The sequence below is a fragment of the Helianthus annuus genome, chromosome 5 (genome assembly GCF_002127325.2).
Source record: "Helianthus annuus cultivar XRQ/B chromosome 5, HanXRQr2.0-SUNRISE, whole genome shotgun sequence".
NCBI lineage: Eukaryota > Viridiplantae > Streptophyta > Magnoliopsida > Asterales > Asteraceae > Helianthus > Helianthus annuus.
Genome location: NC_035437.2, coordinates 40,798,419 through 40,822,039, shown reverse-complemented (window position 1 = coordinate 40,822,039; position 23,621 = coordinate 40,798,419). Strand labels below are relative to the sequence as shown.

The window sequence follows — 23,621 nt, the reverse complement described above, 5'->3', positions numbered from 1 at the left end:
CTTTGAGTCTTCTTGAAGCTTTAACACGTCTTCATCAACGTAGGACTCTCTTTTGATTGAACAAAATCCCCGTGGATCTGTTTTTAGCTTCAGCTCCCTCTTTCGATAAACTCTTCACTTCATTAGGCTCCCCCTTTCGTCAAGCTTCCGTGCTTTTGGGATCGACACCTGGCTTTCCAGTTACAAGCTCTTCTAGGAACGATACCTGGCTCCTTGCAAGCTTCCCTTTGCGTTGAGCTCGTCTTCAGACTCCCCCTTAGACTCGACTCTCGGGATCGTAGTCTGGTATAACATCTGCAACACTCAGACATTTATAAGTAACAACGTTTTAAAAAACCATCAATCAAATTCTCTAATACACTCCCCCTATCAACTAACTTTACAGATATGGCAGCGTTAAAGAATCCAACTCCCTCACAGTTAATCGTCCAAGTCCAAATTAATGACCTTGGAGATATCACAAACTGTTTTTGAAATTTTTGATTTTAATTCAAGTATCAAATTAATGAACTTGTTTTATTTTCAGAAACACAATCAGCTTACTTAGATTTTGAAACTCAGCATGTCAGACATCGGTTGTCGAAAATAAAACAGAAATCAAAATCTCTTTGTATTTTCTGAAAATATAAAGCAGTAAAGAAATATGTACAAACATATTTACAGATAATATTTTTGTTTGAGTATGCGTCAGAGGATCATATCAGTTTTTGACAAGTCACAAGTACCGTTGAGCTTAGTTACACATTAAGAATTAAACAATTCACTTAGATTGTCGATATACTGATCCACTTAAATTTTCATACAAACTTCAACCTATTCAGGATACCGTTTAAGTGTCTTAAAACTTAGTTCAATTCATGTGTCCCACCTCTTGAATATACTCCCGTATCCAGAATCCCAGATATTCAGTCTAACAGGTGAGTATACCACAGATGATATCTGTAAGGGGTTAGATGCGAAACCGTGAGAGCTCAGGTCAGAACTTCCGTTCAGCAGAGAGATGACGGCTCGACTTTTGGTGTGTCCCCTTTAGAGGATCTTTTAATTACAACAGCAGCGACTATCAATTTTATTGTTTCATCAGCTTGCTGAGGGCGATGCTGTGTTTCAAGCATTTGCAGAAAATATTATTCGGGGACTAGGTCAGTACTTCCATACAACAGAAGTCCCGGAATAATACCCCAGATATCACTGAGTGTAAAGACCTAGTATCTCAGAATATGGGACCTTTCAAACGAGATTTCAGGGGTTACCTATATATCCAAGTTGTGTTCCCCACGAATTTCACAAGTTTGAAATTTTAGGTTTATATCCCGAAAAAGTCTACTAAATGTATAAAAACCTATCGGCATATCATCAGTGAGACTGTTTAACGCTATTTAATCATTACAATTCTTTAGCATACTGTAACTGTCTACTGATGTACTATCATTTCCTCTTTTTTACACAACTCAAATTTTTGAATTTTATCATGTTTTTGGCTTTTTCAAATTTTCTAATGTTTTTGTATTTTTTCTGACAATATATCTCCCTTAAAATGCAAAATCATTAAAGAAATTTGACAAACCGATACTGATAGCTTTGTCTCGCCATCCATTTTCTGCATCTCATGCTCTGTTTTGCAGAAAATATAACACTTTAAGCAGAAAATATAATGTACCCCCATGATTTACAACCCATTGATTTTGACAGTTAGAAAACCGTTCTTCAACCTGTGACAGTAATCATGCTTGTTCAGCCGTGAGGGTTTCGGCGTATTCAATCAACACATATTTTTGTAATTTTCTATTTTTAACAAGAATTAAAAACAAACATATTTTTGGTTTTTCAAATTTAACAAACTAAAACTATATTTTTGGTTTTTAATTTTCTAATTTTTAGAGTTTTTGAAATATTGTTTATTTATGTACAGAAAACACAATAAACTCCCTGTTCAACCAACACAGGGTCCAGCAGCCTTCTCCTCCTCTTGGTGTGCCAGGCTGCTCCAATTTCCAAACTTACAATCTTCAGAATTCTTGAGCACCTGCACATTAAACTAACTCAATTACTTGAACAATTTATCCCAGGTCTGTTGAACCTTAGGCATTTTAACACAATATTCATTCAATGCTGGAAATTCTTTATCATTTTCCACAAAAACTTTTCCAATTTTAACTTCAACTTTCTCATCTTTTACCAAATCAACATGTTTCTTAACACTCCATGCTTGACCTTTTGGTGTTCCTCGTTTGTAAAAATGTGAATCTTTTTGAGTACTTAGATTTTGAACAACAACTTTTGGTTTCCAAAACTCTTGGGGTTTTGTCATATCAACTGATGTTTTCCAACTTTGTGTTGTTCTGAATCTGGGTGTGTGAGAATTCCAGGCCTGTCTTGAATCAAACCTATTCGGGTTTGATTTCCAATTTTGATTCGAAGCAAACTTGTTTGTGTTGTACCTCCAAGTTTGTTTTGAATCAAATCTGGTTGACCTTTGTCTCACATTCTCAGATTTTTGTTTCTCAGAATCAATCTTCTTGTTGTCAACATCCACAGGTTTTAGATTTGGACACTTTCGTGCAAGATGTCCTTTTTGATCACATTTGAAACATGTTCTCATGGACACATCTTTAACCTGTGGTTGTTGCTTTCTCTTTTGTGCCTCAAACTCAGCATTACACTGTCGTCCAATTTTAAGTTCTTTTTCTTTTGCTAAACTATCTCCTTGAACAAAACTCATTTTTTCTTGATAATTTGGCATCACATTTTTCTTCCAATTTTGTTTCCTTTTATAACCCAACCCAACCTTCATGTTTTTCTTTTTGACACCCGGTTTGTTATAAAAAGTTTTGTGACCTTTACCAGCAAACTTTGAAATCTCAGATTTTTCAATCTCAACCATTTTGAAAACCTGATCAATCTTTTCTGAAATCACATTCTGAATCGGGAATACAACATCTAAGAACAATTTGTCTGATCCAATCATGGTATAAACCAATCCCTTTGAATCATCATTCAAATTTTTCTTGGATTTTGTGTTTTTCAAATATCCATCATGAAAAGTTCCCTCATTTTCATCTTGTGATTCAGTTTTACCTGTATCAACCGAGTCTTCGTGAAAAACGCTTTCAACAACCTTACCTGCCACCTCTGAATCACTGATATCATCAGATTTGGTATAAGTCACATCGATGTTATCGGGTAACTGATCAACCATGTTGATTACTTTTTCCACTTTTTCGCCATAATAGAATGTATAATTATTCTCCAACGGTGGTGGAACTTGATGGTATTCAGACCCTATTCCCTTTTTGTTCTTTTCAGACTCTTTCTCATCAGGTGTGATGTTGAAAATACGTTCCAGAATATATGAAGATGAATGATAGCTTTGCAATTTATTGACCAACTTTTCTTTGTCTGCCAATTCTTGTTTAAGCTTAGCAACATCATCAATATATTGGTTTAACACTCTTTGTTTATCTTCAAACCTAGCTTCAAGAAATTTAGTGTTTCTTTGACAAGCACACAATCTATCATCTAGACTTTTGACTTTACTTTTTAAAGTTTCATATGCTTCTTTTACAGTTTCATATGACAATTTCATTACATCATATTCTTTTTGCAACTCTTGAATTTTGATGTCTTTTGGAACACATTCGTTGCAATCAGCTGAACACTTTTCTTTTAATTTCTTGTTTTCTGTTTCAAGATCATCACATTTTAATTTCAATTTTTCATTTTCTTGTTTCAAAAACTTTTCATTTTCAATCATCTCATGACATTTTTCTTTGAAAATTTTTTCTATTTTAGTGAATTCAATGTCTCTGTTGTTGAGTTTTTCATCTTTTTCAATACAAGAACTGCACGTTTCCATGCATTTCTTGCATTGTTGTTCAGCTTCATTATCAATTTTATCAGAAGTATCAGTTTGAATAATTACCTCAGTGACTGGCACTGTGGTTTCCTCTGCTTTCTGAATCTGATTTTCCTCAACAACTTGCGTTTTCTCTTCAACAACTTCCTCAGCTTTCTCTTCAACCTTCTTCAATTCATTCACCATCTTCTCACTCTCAGTCACAATTTCTTCAACTGTCGTCTTCTTTTTCTTCTCCAGACTAGCAAATATCACCTTCCGAGTACCTTCTTCAACTTGCTCTTTGTACCTTGGAATCTCCCTAAGGCCTTTGCACCACACACTCACAGTAGGTATTGCTGCAACTAATGCATCAAGATCAACCATCTTCGGATCAACCGTTGGGTTTCCTTGAGGATCAACATAGCATTCTTTTTCTTTGCTCCACCTGCCTGCTCGTGTTGCTTCTTTGTAAGCATCATATACATCATCTAATCTTAGTCGTGCATGTCTTTCTTCACGAGTAAGTGTTATTTCAGCTGTCATTGCCTTAACTTCCATTTCAGCAACCTCTTCGTCATGTTGACTCCAATCATAACCTTCATTATCATAGATGATTAAACCAGGTGACTTTGCCTCCATCAACCCCTCTTTCTAATCAAGATTTTGAACCATAGATTCATAATCATCATCTATACTATCCACATTTTGATCACAAAATGACAAAGCAGCTCTCTTCTCTTTAGATGAACCTCCATCAATTTGTTTTCTGATTGGCTGATCAGTGTTCTTGTGATATATTGCCTTTTTGTAATAATCCTCACGAAACGGATTTACACTTTCATCAGCTCTGTTGTTTGGACATTCTCTTTTGAAGTGACCTTTTTCCTTACATTTGAAGCAAGTTACTTTGTTCTCGTCAAAACCCATCTTCGTTTCAGGTCCTTCCAAACATCTTCTGCCAGTGATCTCCATGAATCGTTGTGCTCTTCGAATGACACTTGCCATGCACCAACGAATATCCATGAGTTCCATTTCTTCTGGATCCACCTGATCGTAATCCTCTTTCTTCATGTTAGGATTTCCGATCTTTCCGGCAATTAACCCTTCGTAAGATACCAGAATGGAGGCTAAGAAACTCATATGCTGTTGAGCAAATTCATTGTTTAGCAATGGAGAGTTCTTCCAATCAGAGTTGGAATTAGCATTTGATGATCCAGCTGCAGATGATGCATGATATCCCAGATCATAACTTGAAGATGTATTCTTTGATGTGTCACTGGTCTTTTCTGCCGTAAAACCCGTTTTGATTCTTGGAGACTCATTGATTCTTGAAGACTCATTGTTTTGTAACAACCCTCTTCGATAGTACAGACCAACATTTTGTTGATAGTTAGAACTTGACATCTTGTTTTGTTTTTGAATCAACAGATCATGCCCCTCAATCTTCTCTATCAATTGATCCAAAGTCAGTTTGTCAAAATTAGCATCATTTTTCAACACAATCACATATGTTTTCCAATCATCTTCATGAGGTAAAGCTTCAACCAGTTTATCTACCATCTCTTCTCTTTCTTTGTTAATTTCAAATCTCTCCAGCTCAATCTTTAAGTGACAAAAACGTTCAATCATTTGACGAACTGTTTCATTCTTCATGCAGCTAAACATGTCAAACTCTTTTTTCAACAACGAAATTTTGTTTTTCTTGATATCTTTCCCTCCTTCAGCTTTCACTTTTAATGCTTCCCAGATTGACTTAGACGTTTCACCATACTGAAGCAGTGAGAAAATATCCTCTTTGATAGATTGTTGAAGTAGAGTTTTCATTCTCAATTCTGCTAAATGCTCTCTCTTATCATCAGTTGTGAAGTCTTTCAATGTGATTAATTCACGTCTTTCATTTCTTGGTTTTACATATCCCAAAGTCAAACAAATCCAGCTATCATACCATAAGCTTGCACCCAATTTTCAAATCTTTCAAACCACCAATGATAGTCTTCGATATTCATGAGCTTTGGAGGTCTCTGATGATTTCCGTACACATTGTCGTAACTCAAACTTTCTGATATCACTTTAGTAGCATTCTTTGGAGTAATTGGTGTATCTTCTGAAGTAAATGCGTTATAAAACGTGTTGTAAAACTCTTCACCAAAATCCGACATCTTCACAATGTTTCTTGAATCTTTCACTTTAATCTTCAAACCTTGAATATCTCGAATTACCTTGAATCAAACAAACAACAAGATTAGTTCAATTACTAACAATCAACTAAATCGGATAGGTATCCGATAAAGTGAATCAACAAAATCAACAGAATGAATATGTGACAATGGATCGGGTGGGGATCCGCTTGAGCGAGTATCCGATGCTTTGACAAACCACGTTTCTTCTGCAAACAAACGTACAAATGATCAGTTCAAAATGAAACGAATACGTAAAAATATACGTTTGATGAACCCAATCTAAGATCCGTTGTCGAAGATTAACGAACTCATTTCAATGTCGTTCAAGTGAAATTACTGAATAAAATGGTCTTCTCGCACAAAACAACTCCTTAACCAGAAAAGTCTTGGGCTGTCAAAAATCTCAAATGAACATATGTGTTTACTTGGGCCTTAACTTGATATGGGCTACACTTGTTCACATGAATTGGGCTGCACTTATGATCAAGATGAATGATGTCGTTTTTGAAGTTTATTAATTGTGCCAACACTACTGATTATCAAAAAAATATTCTTGGACTGAACAATTGTTACCGTTTTTTTTTATTTATTTATTTATGTTCACATGCACATGGGCTGCAACACATTGAACTAAACAAATCACAACAGTCAGACAAATGGGCGGTGAACATGGGCTACTAACTCAATGATTGGGCCTCCTAAATCAACCAATGACAAAAGTGTATATGATCAATGATTGGGCCATAAGATTGTGGATCTGAATGCTGATAGGGCCTCAAAACAAAATTACCAACAATTTCATTTGATATTAATCACTTGTGCCGACAATACTTATTAGAATGCAACTGTGATTGGGCCACAAAGTAAGTGGGACGATGTAACCCTTTACACTTTTATGTATATCAACTGACAAATGGGGCGGTGCAAGAGCTGTGATTGGGCCACAAACTCACAACAAGTTCTGCTCATTAACAAGCCGACAAACTGAATCCGTAATCAATTCTTATTGGACCGATATATATCACTTAGTGGACAACAACTCTTTGCAATTACCACTTTGATTAATTCTGATTTGACCAACCCTTGCACTATACCGACAACTACAATTCATGCTACAATCTGTGACAACCCGAAAACTAGAACTTTTCGTTGTGTCGTGATGTAACTTGTTTGTACATTATGTGACTAGTGACTGACTAAACTTAATGATAACGTGAATCTTTATGTGATATGTGCTTTGTTATGTGTGCATTGGTATGTATATATGTATGTGTTATATGTGAGCCGAAAACCCAACCCGAGAACAAGGAACCCGACTCGAGACCATGAGGTCTCGAGTGATTTGTGACCATGACTCGCAACCGGGCGGTTGCGAGTGGGCCTTTGGGCCGTAACCGGTTTGGGCCGAAACCCCAAGCCCAACCCGAAACATCCCTTGGTATATATACCCCATCTTTCCCCACTTTCCCTCATTTCATACACAACACACAAACACACTTCTACTATTTTTCTCTCAACTAGAAACCCTCAACAACACACCCCAATCCCTTTCAATTTTCGGTTCAAGCAAGGATCCCGGACAAGGACTCGGTCAAGACCACTAACTCGGACACTTCACCTTCTCTCATTTTCTTCCTTTCTTTCGGCTCATCCTCCTTCTTCACAACCGGTTAGTGTTGTTACTATGTGCATGAGATTTATGTTTGTTATATGAACTAGAAATGCTTGGGTAGTAGTTTTTGTATAATTTTTAGGATGATTTGTGGAACTTGACTATATGTGAAAACCCTTGTGAACAAAGCTTGATAACATGTTTAAATGACTAACAAATGGTAGTTCAAGAATGATTATGACTAACCATACTATGCTTCTTTATTCCTTGCAAATAATGATGTTAAACTTAAGATTCGGATATATAATGTATGTTTTGCATGTTGATCTTGCTAAAACATGTGATTTTGGTTCATAAATATATGATTATGTTGATATGAAAACCCTAGAAAATGATGAACATAAGATGAACTTGTTTGAATATGACTTGAAGATGTAAAAATGGCAAAGTTTGATCTATTTTCATTGCTGGTCAGTTTAGGAAAAATGTTAGTGGAACCTTATTGGCTGTTTCCTAATCTGGGTCTGATTGCATAGTACATATTGGACTGTTAGATCTGCATCATCACGTGTACGTGAAAGGGACAGCTTACGACTCGCAACCACACCGTTGCGACTCGCAACCAAGGCAAGACAACTCGAGACCACGTAGTTGCGACTCGCAACCATAGCATGACAACTCGAAACCTCACGATTGCGACTCGAGACTACGACGGTTGCGACTCGCAACCACAGCATGATGACTCGAGACCACACGGTTACGACTCGCAACCATAACGTGACAAGCCGAAACCACCTGGTTGCGACTCGAGACCAGCTGGTTGCGAGTGGGCTGTCCACTTTGGTTATTGGGCCATTATGTGTTATGGGCTATCTGTTGACTGGGTTATGTGTTACTGTTGACTGCTTAATTGTTTAGGCCGGCCCAATAACCCCATGACTGTTTACTTGTATGCATGTTACGTGCCAGTATGTGTTTTACGTGAATACTTGTATCTGACCTATACCGGTAACCATGTTAGGACATGGTGACCAGCGTGTTTGACCGAGTAACCTAAACCTACCGAGCAACCCAAGGTGAGTTCACAACTTAAAAGCATGCGTCCCGGTGGTTTGGGACACGAGACTAACAACCCTATCCCCTGGTAAAAGGGGATACCATTTACATACTTTCCCTGGTTATTGGGAACAAAACTTACTTTTCCTTCCCTGGTATTGGGAAACCTTTTGGACAATCCTATCCCCTGGTAAAAGGGGATACCATTCACATACTTTCCCTGGTTATTGGGAACACAACTTACTTTTCCTTCCCGGGTATTGGGAAACCTTTTGGTTAATTACTGTTTATACGGATTGCAACTAACGGCACTAAACGAAACTCTATCACTCAAGTCCCTACTACAAATACCGATTAGTCGCCGGGTTAGGCGAGCGGGTTATTAGTTGATAGCGCTATTTAGGTGTTTACCAGCCTCACACCGTGCCCTGGTTTGGGACGGGCGTGAACTAATAGACTCAGAAATCCGTCAATGATGATAGAACATTGACATCGGGGCATCCTGCGGATACGCAACGGTTACCTAGTGTTCGGTATTGGAAAAAAAAAACAGTTTAGTCGCTAACTTTTGGGGTAGCTCCCCAGGGCATGTATAAACGGATAAATTAACCGGTGAAACAAGTTTTTGGTAATTAAAACTGGACAACTAGTGAACTCACTCAGCATTATTGTTGACCCCTTACTGCATGCTTTGCAGGTAACCAATGATTCAGGAGCTGCTGCTTGGGGATGTGTAGTGTTCGTCAAACCCGTGTGTTGGGATAACTGTTTTGAACAACGAACTGTCTTTAAAACTATTTTGGTTTATGCTTCCGCTGTTTTGTTAAACTAATTACCGAACCTAAACTCTGATATTGCTAATTACTACGGATATTAAATATTTCTTAAATGCTCAGTATAATTGGTGGCTGGATCCTGGTCAGTCACGCCCTCGAAGCGGGTGTTATCCGCAGGTGGATTTTGGGGTTGTGACAGATTGGTATCAGAGCCATTGGTTATAGTGAACTTGGTTTTAAAAAGGGGAAAATCTTTTTGGAGAAAACCAGACTATAACCCGTGACTCGTGACGACACTACACTCCAAGTACAAGGCTCAACACTTTTAACCTCATAGCTCGGACCAGTGTTTACTTGTTTGCTTACTTTATGTTTCCTGTTTCGCTATACGTACTAGTATGCCTAACTAGTGAACGCCCACATACGATATTGCATGTGATTGCACGTTAGCACACCAATATGAATTCCTGAACACTTTCTCGTATCATGTGATTGATAGGGTGGTAATTCCCTAAACCTCCGTGACTTACACTACTTAATACTCTTTGAAATCTACTCGAGTGTGGGGAACCATTTGACATGAGTTAAGAGGAGCTGAGATGAACATGCAAATCACAATATTATTGTGGGTGCACACATAATAATATAGTGGGGTGGATGTAAGTCCCAGTGAGGCTTAACAAGTGAAAAAGGGGTTCCGTTTCGTTATCTGTATGATGAGAAACACAACAGTCCATAGGAACCGTAGCAGTGATTGTCTCCTACTCGAACACGATCTTTTCACTTCTCACTGCACCCCTTTCGAACCTCGATGCTATCGAGTATTACCTGAACACCCATATGAACGCCTAGCGAACTGTGTAGAACATTAGGTGCTTGTACGAGCATCCCCGGGATGGGTGTTGAAACGACAATGATTGGTCTATATCCTTCTCACCTTTCTTCACTTGCTGGAACGTAACGTGTTGACGTCTTAAATCCCGAAGTGCGATCACTTCTGCAACACTATCTCAACATACCGTGTAGTACTCAGTCAAGAGGGTAGACGTAGTACCTTACTGGCTTCAGCATTTGAACGACCCTAGTCACCGACAACGAGCATCAGCGAATTGACTCCAATCGAACCCTTAACCCTAGTCAGCGGCTCATAGGAGCCAGCTCTTACGAATCAGTCGGGCCATAAGCGATGACAATCGACAATGGTGCGGAAATGCGTAACGGCCAGCTCAATAAGTACACCTTGGGACGCGGCACGGAAACGCGACAAGATGGACTTGTCAGTGAAGGATCGTAGCGCACCATTTCAAGCAACGACATCAGAAACAACAGTCGCGACAACATCAAGGTCAACAACCAGGGGAATGATGATAGTAATGGGAGTCCTCGCAACCGTAACAACAACATTAGAAATGATGCTCGTGGAAGGGCATTTAGGATTGGCGCAGGCGACGCCAGGCATAGTAGCAACATGGTAGCTTGTATGGGTAGTTGTTTGCTTCATCTCTATTCTGCTTAACCCTGATACTTCCTGAAACCGAACCAGATGTGGAATCGACTGATGGCAAGTCAATAGAATCTCAAAAGTTCGTTAGGATGTAAACACGACCTTGTGGGACGAGTGTCCGATGTCGACCTTCCTTCTACCACACTCGATGGTTTTAACGCAGTAGTTAGTGTGAATTGGTTACCCAGGAATCGCGCGAATATACCCGGTGAGGAGAAAACTTTGTGTGGAGAATCGGCAATTGTTCTAAAGCATCAGAGTAGTTCAATAGTTAGCGCCATCTCAGCTGTGGAGGCCAGAAGTGTCTACAGAGAGATTACTCCGCTGTGTTAGCAACCGCTACGGATGTTAAGGCTAAGGAAAAGTGGATCGAGGATCCACCAGTTGTTCGTTGTTTCTCTCGGCGTGCTATCCGAGGAACATTCAGTTTTTCTTCTGAAAATTTGTTAGGCGGAATCTCAGTTTGATCTCACGTCTGAGGCAGCCCTGATTACTTGTACCTTTACCATTTTGCGCCAGGAAGGTCGCAAGATCTATCAAAGCAACTATAGGAACCGTTGGACAGGAGTTTTGTAGGGTCTAGTTCTTCGCTTTGGGGGAGCCCCACTTATCCTAGGGAAGATGGGCCTTTTCGTGTGTATACTGACTATTAAGAACTCATCAAGGTGACAGCCCATAACCGTTTGTCTCGATCCCGTATTGGCAACCTGTTGACCAGTTACATGGGTCATGCTCCTATGTGAAGATTGAGTAGCGAACGAACTAACATCAGATGGAAGTCCAAATGGAGGATGTTCCTAAAACGGCATAGCGAACGCAATAAGGCCATTTCCAGGAAACACCGGATGAATCATTCCATGACCTTTTGGGGTGAACAACCCACCAGCTGCTTTATGGATCACACTGCAACTGTGTTTATCTAGTACGTTTTGAATCACTTCTAGGAGAAAGGGGCACCTTGAACAACACTTGTATTCCATTGTAGAGCTTCTAGGGGAGGAGCGTCTACGTGCGAAGTCTACCTAAGTATGACTTCAGGATTCGGGAAGTACACGTTTTCTTTTTATCAAACAACGAAGTGGGAATACACATGGATCTCGCTAAGATCCATTTTGTTAGGAACTGATCAACATCAAAGATCCCTTCGAGGATACAGGAGTTTCTTGGTCCCACTAGATACTATCGCAGCTTAATCACAAGATTTTCGAAGGTCGCACAGCTTAAGTCTCGTTGGCACATCAGGGTGTTGCGTTCGTGAAAGACCAAGACAGGAGGACGTCTTTTCAGCTTTCGAATCCCAACTTTGCAATGCACTGAGCATCGTCTTCACCCTAGGGTACGGGTGATCTAGCGGTATACCATGATGCTTCGAATCAGGATCCCAGTTACACACGGATGCAACGCGAGAAGGTTATTGCTTACGCCTCTCGACAACTTAGGACGCACGAAAGGAACTACACAACGCTTGATTTGGAACTGGGAGCAGTGATCTTCGCACTTAAGTTATGACGGCATTACCTATACGGAACCAAGTACGCCATCTACACCGACCACGGAAGTTTAGAACACATATTCAAGCAGAAGGAACTAAATATGCGACAGCGACGATGGGTCGGACTGCTGAATGATTACGAGTGCCAGGTATCACCCGGGCAAGGCCAATGTAGTGGCAGACGACCTCAGTCGGAAGGACACTACGCCTAAGCGCGTAAGAGCTTTACAACTCACGATCCATTCTAGTCTACCTTCGCAAATACGAGCTGCTCAGATAGAAGCACTGAAACCAGAGAACGTTAGAGCTGAAGCCCTACGCGGGTCAAGGCAACACTTAGAACAGAAGGAAGACGGTGCTTATTATGTAACAGGACGCATTTGGGTCCCACTCTATGGCGACTTACGAGAACTTGCGATGAATGAAGCGCACAAATCTCGCTACTCAGTACACCCTGGTTCGGACAAGATGTACCACGATATTAAGACTACGTATTGGTGGCCTAGCATGAAGGCCCACATAGCAACTTACGTCAGCAAGTGTTTGACTTGTGCGCGAGTCAAGACGGAATATCAGAAACCCTCAGGCCTACTCCAACAACCAGAGATACCACAATGGAAATGGGAGTAAATTTCCATGGATTTCGTTACTGGCCTACCTAGATCACAGCGCGGAAACGACACTATCTGGGTGATCGTGGATCGACTCACGAAATCCGCACACTTCTTGGCAATCGAAGACAACAGATGAATTCTCCACTCTGGCGAAGATATACCTCAAGGAAGTGGTTTCGAGGCACGGGGTGCCCACCTCTATCATCTCTGATCGAGATGCACGTTTTACTTCGGAACTGTGACAAGCAATGCACAAGTCTTTTGGCTCACGTTTAGTTATGAGCACAGCATATCACCCACAGACGGACAGGCAATCCGAACGCGCTATTCAAACATTAGAAGACATGCTTCGCGCTTGTGTAAACGACTTTGGCAACAGCCGGGAAAGGCATCTGCCACTCGTGGAATTCTCGTATAATAACAGCTACCACACCAGCATTAAAGCTGCTCCGTTTGAGGCATTGTACGGACGTAAATGCCGGTCACCTCTTTGTTGGGCAGAGGTGGGGGATAGTCAAATCACTGGTCCAGAACATGTGGTAGACACTACTGAGCGGATTGCTCAAATACGACAACGCATGGCGGCCGCTCGTGACCGTCAGAAGGCCTACGCCGATAAGGGCAGGAAACCACTTGAGCTCCAGGTTGGGGAGCGGGTATCACTCAAAGTTTCACCTTGGAAGGGTGTGGTTCGTGTTGGTAAACGAGACAAACTCAACCCACGGTACGTTGGACCTTTCGAAATCCTTGAGAAAATAGGCAAGGTGGCCTACAGACTGAACTTACCAGCAGAACTCGGTGCAGTTCACCACGTTTTCCATGTGTCGAATCTGAAGAAGTGTCTGTCAGATGAGACGCACGTAGTTCCTCTGAAGGAACTCACGATCGACGAACAGTTGAAATTCGTCGAAGAACCTGTCGAAATCACGGACCGGGATGTTAAGGTCCTCAAGAGCACTAGAATACCTCTTGTTCGAGTCCGTTGTAACTCACGTCGCGGCCCAGAGTTCACCTGGGAGCGCGAAGATCGGATGAAACAAAAATATCCCCAACTGTTTGAGAACAGTACAAACGCTACTGAGGCTGAAGCTACGGAATTTCGGGACGAAATTCCAGATCAACGGGGGGTGGATGTGACACCCCAGGATAACCGGGAAAACCTTACAACTTGACTAGCTTCCTCAGTGAGTGCCATCAAATTTCGGGACGAAATTTCTTTCAACTTGGGGATGATGTGACAACCCGAAAACTAGAACTTTTCGTTGTGTCGTGATGTAACTTGTTTGTACATTATGTGACTAGTGACTGACTAAACTTAATGATAACGTGAATCTTTATGTGATATGTGCTTTGTTATGTGTGCATTGGTATGTATATATGTATGTGTTATATGTGAGCCGAAAACCCAACCCGAGAACAAGGAACCCGACTCGAGACCATGAGGTCTCGAGTGATTTGTGACCATGACTCGCAACCGGGCGGTTGCGAGTGGGCCTTTGGGCCGTAACCGGTTTGGGCCGAAACCCCAAGCCCAACCCGAAACATCCCTTGGTATATATACCCCATCTTTCCCCACTTTCCCTCATTTCATACACAACACACAAACACACTTCTACTATTTTTCTCTCAACTAGAAACCCTCAACAACACACCCCAATCCCTTTCAATTTTCGGTTCAAGCAAGGATCCCGGACAAGGACTCGGTCAAGACCACTAACTCGGACACTTCACCTTCTCTCATTTTCTTCCTTTCTTTCGGCTCATCCTCCTTCTTCACAACCGGTTAGTGTTGTTACTATGTGCATGAGATTTATGTTTGTTATATGAACTAGAAATGCTTGGGTAGTAGTTTTTGTATAATTTTTAGGATGATTTGTGGAACTTGACTATATGTGAAAACCCTTGTGAACAAAGCTTGATAACATGTTTAAATGACTAACAAATGGTAGTTCAAGAATGATTATGACTAACCATACTATGCTTCTTTATTCCTTGCAAATAATGATGTTAAACTTAAGATTCGGATATATAATGTATGTTTTGCATGTTGATCTTGCTAAAACATGTGATTTTGGTTCATAAATATATGATTATGTTGATATGAAAACCCTAGAAAATGATGAACATAAGATGAACTTGTTTGAATATGACTTGAAGATGTAAAAATGGCAAAGTTTGATCTATTTTCATTGCTGGTCAGTTTAGGAAAAATGTTAGTGGAACCTTATTGGCTGTTTCCTAATCTGGGTCTGATTGCATAGTACATATTGGACTGTTAGATCTGCATCATCACGTGTACGTGAAAGGGACAGCTTACGACTCGCAACCACACCGTTGCGACTCGCAACCAAGGCAAGACAACTCGAGACCACGTAGTTGCGACTCGCAACCATAGCATGACAACTCGAAACCTCACGATTGCGACTCGAGACTACGACGGTTGCGACTCGCAACCACAGCATGATGACTCGAGACCACACGGTTACGACTCGCAACCATAACGTGACAAGCCGAAACCACCTGGTTGCGACTCGAGACCAGCTGGTTGCGAGTGGGCTGTCCACTTTGGTTATTGGGCCATTATGTGTTATGGGCTATCTGTTGACTGGGTTATGTGTTACTGTTGACTGCTTAATTGTTTAGGCCGGCCCAATAACCCCATGACTGTTTACTTGTATGCATGTTACGTGCCAGTATGTGTTTTACGTGAATACTTGTATCTGACCTATACCGGTAACCATGTTAGGACATGGTGACCAGCGTGTTTGACCGAGTAACCTAAACCTACCGAGCAACCCAAGGTGAGTTCACAACTTAAAAGCATGCGTCCCGGTGGTTTGGGACACGAGACTAACAACCCTATCCCCTGGTAAAAGGGGATACCATTTACATACTTTCCCTGGTTATTGGGAACAAAACTTACTTTTCCTTCCCTGGTATTGGGAAACCTTTTGGACAATCCTATCCCCTGGTAAAAGGGGATACCATTCACATACTTTCCCTGGTTATTGGGAACACAACTTACTTTTCCTTCCCGGGTATTGGGAAACCTTTTGGTTAATTACTGTTTATACGGATTGCAACTAACGGCACTAAACGAAACTCTATCACTCAAGTCCCTACTACAAATACCGATTAGTCGCCGGGTTAGGCGAGCGGGTTATTAGTTGATAGCGCTATTTAGGTGTTTACCAGCCTCACACCGTGCCCTGGTTTGGGACGGGCGTGAACTAATAGACTCAGAAATCCGTCAATGATGATAGAACATTGACATCGGGGCATCCTGCGGATACGCAACGGTTACCTAGTGTTCGGTATTGGAAAAAAAAAACAGTTTAGTCGCTAACTTTTGGGGTAGCTCCCCAGGGCATGTATAAACGGATAAATTAACCGGTGAAACAAGTTTTTGGTAATTAAAACTGGACAACTAGTGAACTCACTCAGCATTATTGTTGACCCCTTACTGCATGCTTTGCAGGTAACCAATGATTCAGGAGCTGCTGCTTGGGGATGTGTAGTGTTCGTCAAACCCGTGTGTTGGGATAACTGTTTTGAACAACGAACTGTCTTTAAAACTATTTTGGTTTATGCTTCCGCTGTTTTGTTAAACTAATTACCGAACCTAAACTCTGATATTGCTAATTACTACGGATATTAAATATTTCTTAAATGCTCAGTATAATTGGTGGCTGGATCCTGGTCAGTCACGCCCTCGAAGCGGGTGTTATCCGCAGGTGGATTTTGGGGTTGTGACACAATCTGATTCTTTCAATTTGATTAGTCTGATGAATATTAAACACGTGAACTGATAACCACTTTCAAATGGGATGCCGTGTTTCAAACGATACACTTTTCAAATGGAAGATTTAGTTCAAACGATAGGACCACTTTCAAACTGTATACGTCATTCAAACGGAACACTTCAAACGGTAATTAATTTTCAAACGATAGGACTTGTTTCAAACGATCAGTCAAACGGAACCTTCCATTTCAAACGATAGGGTATCAATTTCAAACAGACAAGTTCAAACGGGAACCAATTTTCAAACGAGCAGTCGCTGATTCAAACGGAATTGGACCAAAAAAACTCGAATATCTCCTAAACTGCTTGGAATTTGAATCTGAAATTTGGTAGGGTTGTAGATCAGATGTTTTCGCACCACATATCAAAAAATCAGCTGAAACGGACCGTGGAAACCTGTTCAATTTGACGAAAAACAGTAAAAACGTGAAAAATATGAAAAAGATGAAGAAATCTATGAAATTCAGATCTGAATCTGATAATCTTCTGCTCGGAAATGTGTGATAGATCAGTGCAATCGAGCTCTTGCTCTGATACCACTTGTTGGACCGGTTTTGACTCCGAAACGATTGCGAAACGAACGTATAACGTGCGGAATCCGTACACGAACGCGACCTAACACACGTGATGTAATATAAACGTGATTCTATATAAAATCTGAAATCGTACAATACCTTGAATCACTCTCTCTCTCTAGATTCTCTCTCTAGATCTAGAAAGCTCTCAATGACAAATGTGAAAAAAGTCATAAACTAAACATAAAGCTTCCTATTTATAGCCTAAGGCATTTAATGAGATTTCTCATTAATTACAATTATGCCACCTTGCCTTTTGTCTAGTTATCACTAATATAACAACTCATTTTCTTCTGTTTCTCACTACGGCTCGGATTGACGAAGGCTATAGACATGAATGTACTAACAATATCCCCCCTAGATCGTTGCATACTTGTTTTCTCATTCTTCAGTTGTTTCCGCTGGATTCTCTGTAGCTGGCTTTTCAGGCTCTTTGGGATTGTCTTCGTTCGTTGTCGTTTCTGGTGGTGCTTGAGTTTCGATTGGTGCAGCTGGAGTTTCTTGAGTAGTAACAACTTCACTAATTTGTTGATCCTCCATAGTGGCCTCATATGTAGATGAGGCCGGAGGTGATGATGTTGTGGTGGGTTCAGTTGTTGAAGCAGGGGTCCTTTCTTTCTTTCGTTCATGATTCTTTTTCTTCCTTGCTTCCTTCTTCTTTTCTTCTGTTTCTTTTCTTTTCTCAATTTTGTCTACAAGATCCAGCATTTCTCTCTTTATCTTCCAGGCTCTTTCTACCGGTCTCTGAAATAGCATAGCCTCCTCAAGATTTGCATTTCTAGCCCCCACGTTTATGCGGCTTGCATTCAACACCGTTAGATCGGAGAGACCAAACATAAATACATCCATAGGATCCAAGATTCGGATATCCACGTTTTCGTTGGATCTGATCACAGCTTCGCCTGTTTTGCTGTCATAAAACCATTTCTTGAAATCTTTGAGAGCAACAACAACTTCTTCAGGAAGCTTGATTCTCGTGACAACTTTAGCAGGGTTGATCACCCACGTCACCTTTCCTTTCCCTGTTACTGGAACTATGGTTGTTTTCGACACTCTTCGTCTTGGACGCTGTGGGCTATGATTAGGGAAACCCTTGTTGCATTCTTTAGCGATCAGGCGTTGAAAGTCTCTGCCAATGCCTCTTTCATCTGGATTTAGAAGGTCCAGACGGCCATGCTCACGTAAATCCCACCTGGGAAGTGTAAAGAGATCAAATCCGGTCTAAAAGTACTGAATCACGCCACCTCGTCTTTTAACCACAAACATTCCTCTCAGGTTGTTGTACATCCAGCTAATGATTCTGTCGGTAGCTTCACTCTTTTCGACAGTTAGCACCTGATAAAATCAGGGAGTCTTTCTCTTTCTTTCTTGAACCATTCTGGATGCTGGGGAGAGAAAGTTTTTCCATCTTCTTACTCATACAGTACTTCTTCTTCTAGACCCCATTCAATGAATCTGGACGGCATATCATCTCTATCAACTTCTTCTTCATCACTTTCATCTCCTTCAGTCACCTTCTCGACTGATTCCAGACGTCTTTTCTTAGTTTCAGCTTCTTTCTCCTTTCTGGCAGTTTCTTCTTCTATGAAAGTTTCAAAGTCTAAGATTTCATCAAAGGAGAACATAGGCTTTATTTTCATCTGCTCGCACATATTTCTCATCATTCTGTACAATTTCTCTATCCCCATCTGCTGAAATCTGATAAACTTTGATTGCTTGGCCATGTAGGCGTTCATCTCTTTGTTCTTCTTACGCTGATCTTTAATCTTCTCTCTCAGGATGTTTGTGTCGTTTACTTGGTTTTTGAGAAGACAGATTTCCTTGGCAACAGATGGACCGGTGTCTTTGATGAGTTTATCGTAAAGCTCTTGAAAGGGACGAACCCTTTGTGGAGGGACCGGGGGTTTTGAAAACCTGGTCGGCTTTACAGGAGATACTTTGGAAGATCTTTCATCTGTCGTTTTCTTGCTCACTGAGGCTTCATCAGGATCTACTATCAAAGCATCGACGAAGTCATTCAGTGACTGAACTTCTTCTGTAACAACCTCTGGTCTTTCGGAAGCTGACATCTCTTTTCTCTTGTGTTTCTTCTTCCTCTTTTCTTTCTCCTGCAGGGCGTGAATTTCTTTCATATCTCTGATATGTTGACGATGTTCTTCAGATTCAGCCGCTCTGATGCTTGCACCCATCAGTCTTTCAGGATTTTCAGATGCCTTTTTCTTCTTAGGTGGCTCATCTTCAGCAGCCTATTTTCCCTTCCTTTTTCCCTTCGAGCGCTCTTCCTTTTCAGCTGCCTCAGCTTGAGCTTGTGCAGCTCTTTGTTGTTTTTCTCGAAGTGCCTCTTTGTATTTTCTATATGCTTCTTTCTCTATTGGCAATCTTTCAGCTGCATACATCCAGTCGTGTAACAACACCCATTCATTTGTGTTGATTTCTGTGTACTGGCGACTTGTAGGAACGTGAAATGTGTAGAGATCTCCATCGTTTGGAGGATTCTCGTATTGTTCATTGATTAACATTTGTATGAACCTTGGATACATCGCCCAAGTCGGCCCTCTTACATTCTCGATTATATAATTGAATATTAAACTAGAGAAATTGAACTTCTAGTTTATGCACAAATTTAGCATAGCCGCCGACCATTCCAGGTTCAGTCCATCAAAACCACCCTTCCGGTGAGCCAGACTCATAGCAATGACATGAACTATAAATCTCCAGTCTCTTGTTAGCCCACTCCTTTTTATTTCTTTCTTTTGACTGAAGTCTCCAGCATAGCCATGCCGCGAAAACCATCCAAAATATCATCTTTGCTTAAGCTGATCGGATCTTGAGCGTTATCTTGCAGCTTCAAAACTTTGCGAATCCTATATTCAGTCACCTCTATTCTTTTATTGCGAACCGTTGACGATATCCCTCTGACGTTGTTGATAGTCTCAGGCTTCGCATTTTCCCAGAACTCTTGAATGTGGATTCTGTAAACTTTAACATCTGTTTCGACCGCGTAACCGATTCTGCTTGATCGAACCCATCTAGCTGCATCTTGGAAATCCTGTGGGACCTGCTCGAGATTTATACTTTGATTGTGCTTTGACGTTTTATCCCAATCGATGTTCTTCACCATTCTGTTATTGACACGAAAAACGAGGCAAGTTAGAGACGTTTTTGAGAAAGAAAAATATTTACAAGAAAAGCTATAGACAAAATAATATTTACAAAGGTGTTTAATTTAAGAAATATTAAAAAATTTTGATTAAAATTATAAAAATAATTTAGTTAATACAAAATTTTTGTACAATTTCACTGACTAGCCAGACTGTCATCATCGCTGATTTCGCTGACGAGCCAGTCTGTCATCATCACTGATTTCACTGATGGGTCAGGAGACTGTCTACGCTGAGTTTGCTGATGGGCCGGATGATTTTTGTCGGCAACAGGTTCGGATCATGTGCCACTTTACCGAGATAATTTCGCTAGCGAACTTAGCGATGACATGGTTTTGTTTTAGGAAACGATCCGTCAACAAAGTCATTAGTCTAGATTGCTATACCAGCGAACTAGACTAATTCGCTAATTGCTCGAACTCGCGTTCGAGACTTTTGAAATTCCATGATCTGAGTTAATTTCGTTGACTTCGCCACATTCATCATAAAATCGTTGGCATCATGTTTTTCTTATAAAACCCTTCTAAAACCCTCACTGATTTCACCGTTTGAACATTGATTTCAACATATCAAAACATGAATCAAGCATTTCAATGTCTAGGATTCCCGGTTTCATACTTACAACATACTTCTAAGATCGACGAATCAAGATTTAAGGTCTATATACAAAGAATATGAACATGAATAATTTGAACAACTAACTGTTTACAGAAATCATGAGACAATGAATGTAAATGGTTCTAATCGATGATCATTAAATCGAAGCTTACCTGATGTGCTTTGAAGGATAATGAATCTTATGAAAGTTTAGAGAGTTGTTAATTCCGGAAATTGGATTTGAGAGAGAAAGACGGTTTGGTAGTTGAAAAATTTGAAAATGATGACGGTTTATGATATATAAGATATTTATAAACTGAAATTAGATAGCCAGTGAAATTGTAATTTCGCGGGTATCTTAATTTCGCTGACAAATGTAAGAATTCAAAACAATTTTAAATTCGCTCGTAGATTTCAAACTTTCTCGTAAAACTTGCCCAGTTTTGTTAAAAATATTAAAAAATACGTAATATTCACAAACTTGATAAAATTTGGACCATTTTGACTCCTAACTTCGAATTTCCAGCTCTGGGAGGTTCCATTTGATGCGGATTTTCTTGAAATATTCGACGCTCGCCGACTTACCTGCAGAAGATCATATTGCCGACACTTGCCAATTTCTTATTTATTATTATTATTATTTACTAACCAGGGCACAAGAAAAACTGCCAGTACGTTTGTCCGCTTAAATCCATGCATCCTTCTTTCAACATGCCTTCGGAGAGCGCTTTTATCATGTTTTCGATAATATTGACAAGTCAACCCCACACAAGCTATTGAGAATAGAGACATTACACCCGTGAGTCCCACATCAGGACATACCCCCGCGATCAAGGTATGCACAAAGATTCCTCATAACGGGTGAGTATATTGGTTTCATTCTCTTCAACGATAGAGCGGAGATCAGGTCTGCACTTTCGTACAACAGAGATCCCAAGAACTATCGAGGGCTAAGACAGATAGTTTGGTGAACAGGTCAGTACTTTCGTACAACAGAGAGACCAAACTAATCCATCAAAAGTTTTGGCCAAATTTGGCACTTATTATGAAAAGGGTTTGGCCTTTTTTTAAGGCACTTATTATTAAAAGGATATCATAGCGTCTAGGTCAACATGTATCTGGATGCAGCAGAAGAACAACTATGATATCCCCCAAATGAAATACCAATATAAAGACCCGAAATCTCAGACTTTGGCAATCTGTCAACGTAAGATTCAAGACCATTAAGCCATATGCCGCAACGTGTTACCCACTGAGATGCGTAATGCCTGAGAAAAGCCAGAATTCTTGTGTAGACGTTATGTTTTGCTCCCTAACAGCAGTTTACTCGTCGGTGTTGCTGAATCTACCGACACATCGTTGCTTGGTACCCTGATTTCTTTTTGGTTTCTGTTTTGGCAAGAAATGACAAAGTGTTTACAATTTTCTATCACTTCCTCTAGCAGGAGTCAGACATAAGCACATAAGCATCTGTTTTTGAATTTTCTGAAAATATCCCCCCTAAAATCTTTATTTTCGTGAGTCCGTTGCCCGAAAATAAAATTTTAAACAGAAAATCTTTCTGGTGGGCGACGTTTTTCGATACTTGTTTTACTCTCAACAAACGTTTTTTTAACAAAGGGTATAGTATTTACGGACAGTTTGGATCACAAGATTCATTACCATTCAAGGAAATTAACCATTTCCAACCAGGTTACCAGTTTGTTGAATCGAGTTTTATCAAAGGCTTTCGTGAAAATGTCGGCCCGCTGCTGTGTTGTATCCACTGGCACCACTTGAATATACCCCTTCTCGTAGGCATCTCGAATAGCGTGAATTCGAATTTCAATGTGCTTTGTTCTTGAGTGGTGTATGGGATTCTTCATAATTCCCAGACATGCTTCATTGTCGATGAATATAGGAGTCTTCATGATGTTGATTCCATAATCCAACCACTGATTTTGTATCCAGAGAACTTGTGAACAGCAACTGTAGGCCGCAATGTATTCTTCCTGAGCTGTTGAGGTGGACACCGTTGTCTGCTTCTTGCTTTGCCATGAGATCAAACGATTTCCCAAGAATTGACATCCTCCTGATACAGACCTGCGATCTACGTTACAACCTGCATGATCACTGTCAGAATAGGCAATAAGATCAAAATTACTATCTTTAGGATACCAAAGACCTAGTTTCAGAGTTCCTTTGAGATAACGGAGGATGCGCTTTACATCAGTTTCGTGTGATTCCTTGGGATTTATCTGAAATCGAGCACAAAGACAGATGGCCCACATAATGTCCGGCCTGCTAGCTGTTAAATACATCAGAGAACCGATCATCGAGCGATAAAAGGACTTGTTTACTGGTTTTCCTTGAGGAACTAGAGTAAGCTCTGTCTGAGAGGCGAACGGGGTGCTGGCAACTTTACAGTCGTTCAT

At 40.5% G+C, this 23,621-nt stretch overlaps 1 protein-coding gene across 1 annotated transcript; it reads right to left on the bottom strand.

Annotated features, from left to right (window-relative positions):
* Positions 1-17,830: 17,830 nt before the first annotated feature.
* Positions 17,831-19,638, bottom strand: LOC110924335. Its single transcript, XM_022168354.1, has 2 exons — positions 18,872-19,638; positions 17,831-18,641 (listed from the first exon to the last, which is right to left on the bottom strand). The coding sequence occupies exons 1-2, from the start codon at positions 19,636-19,638 to the stop codon at positions 17,831-17,833; spliced, it is 1,578 nt and encodes a 525-aa protein (XP_022024046.1).
* Positions 19,639-23,621: the final 3,983 nt, after the last annotated feature.

What these genes read in the sequence shown, in the direction of transcription:
- LOC110924335 (XM_022168354.1), bottom strand. Translation starts at nt 19,638, where the DNA reads ATGGGTGCAAGCATCAGAGCGGCTGAATCTGAAGAACATCGTCAACAT. An exon ending in GGTCTAGAAGAAGAAGTACT is followed by an intron (nt 18,642 to 18,871) that starts GTATGAGTAAGA and finishes TACACTTCCCAG; the next exon opens with GTGGGATTTACGTGAGCATG.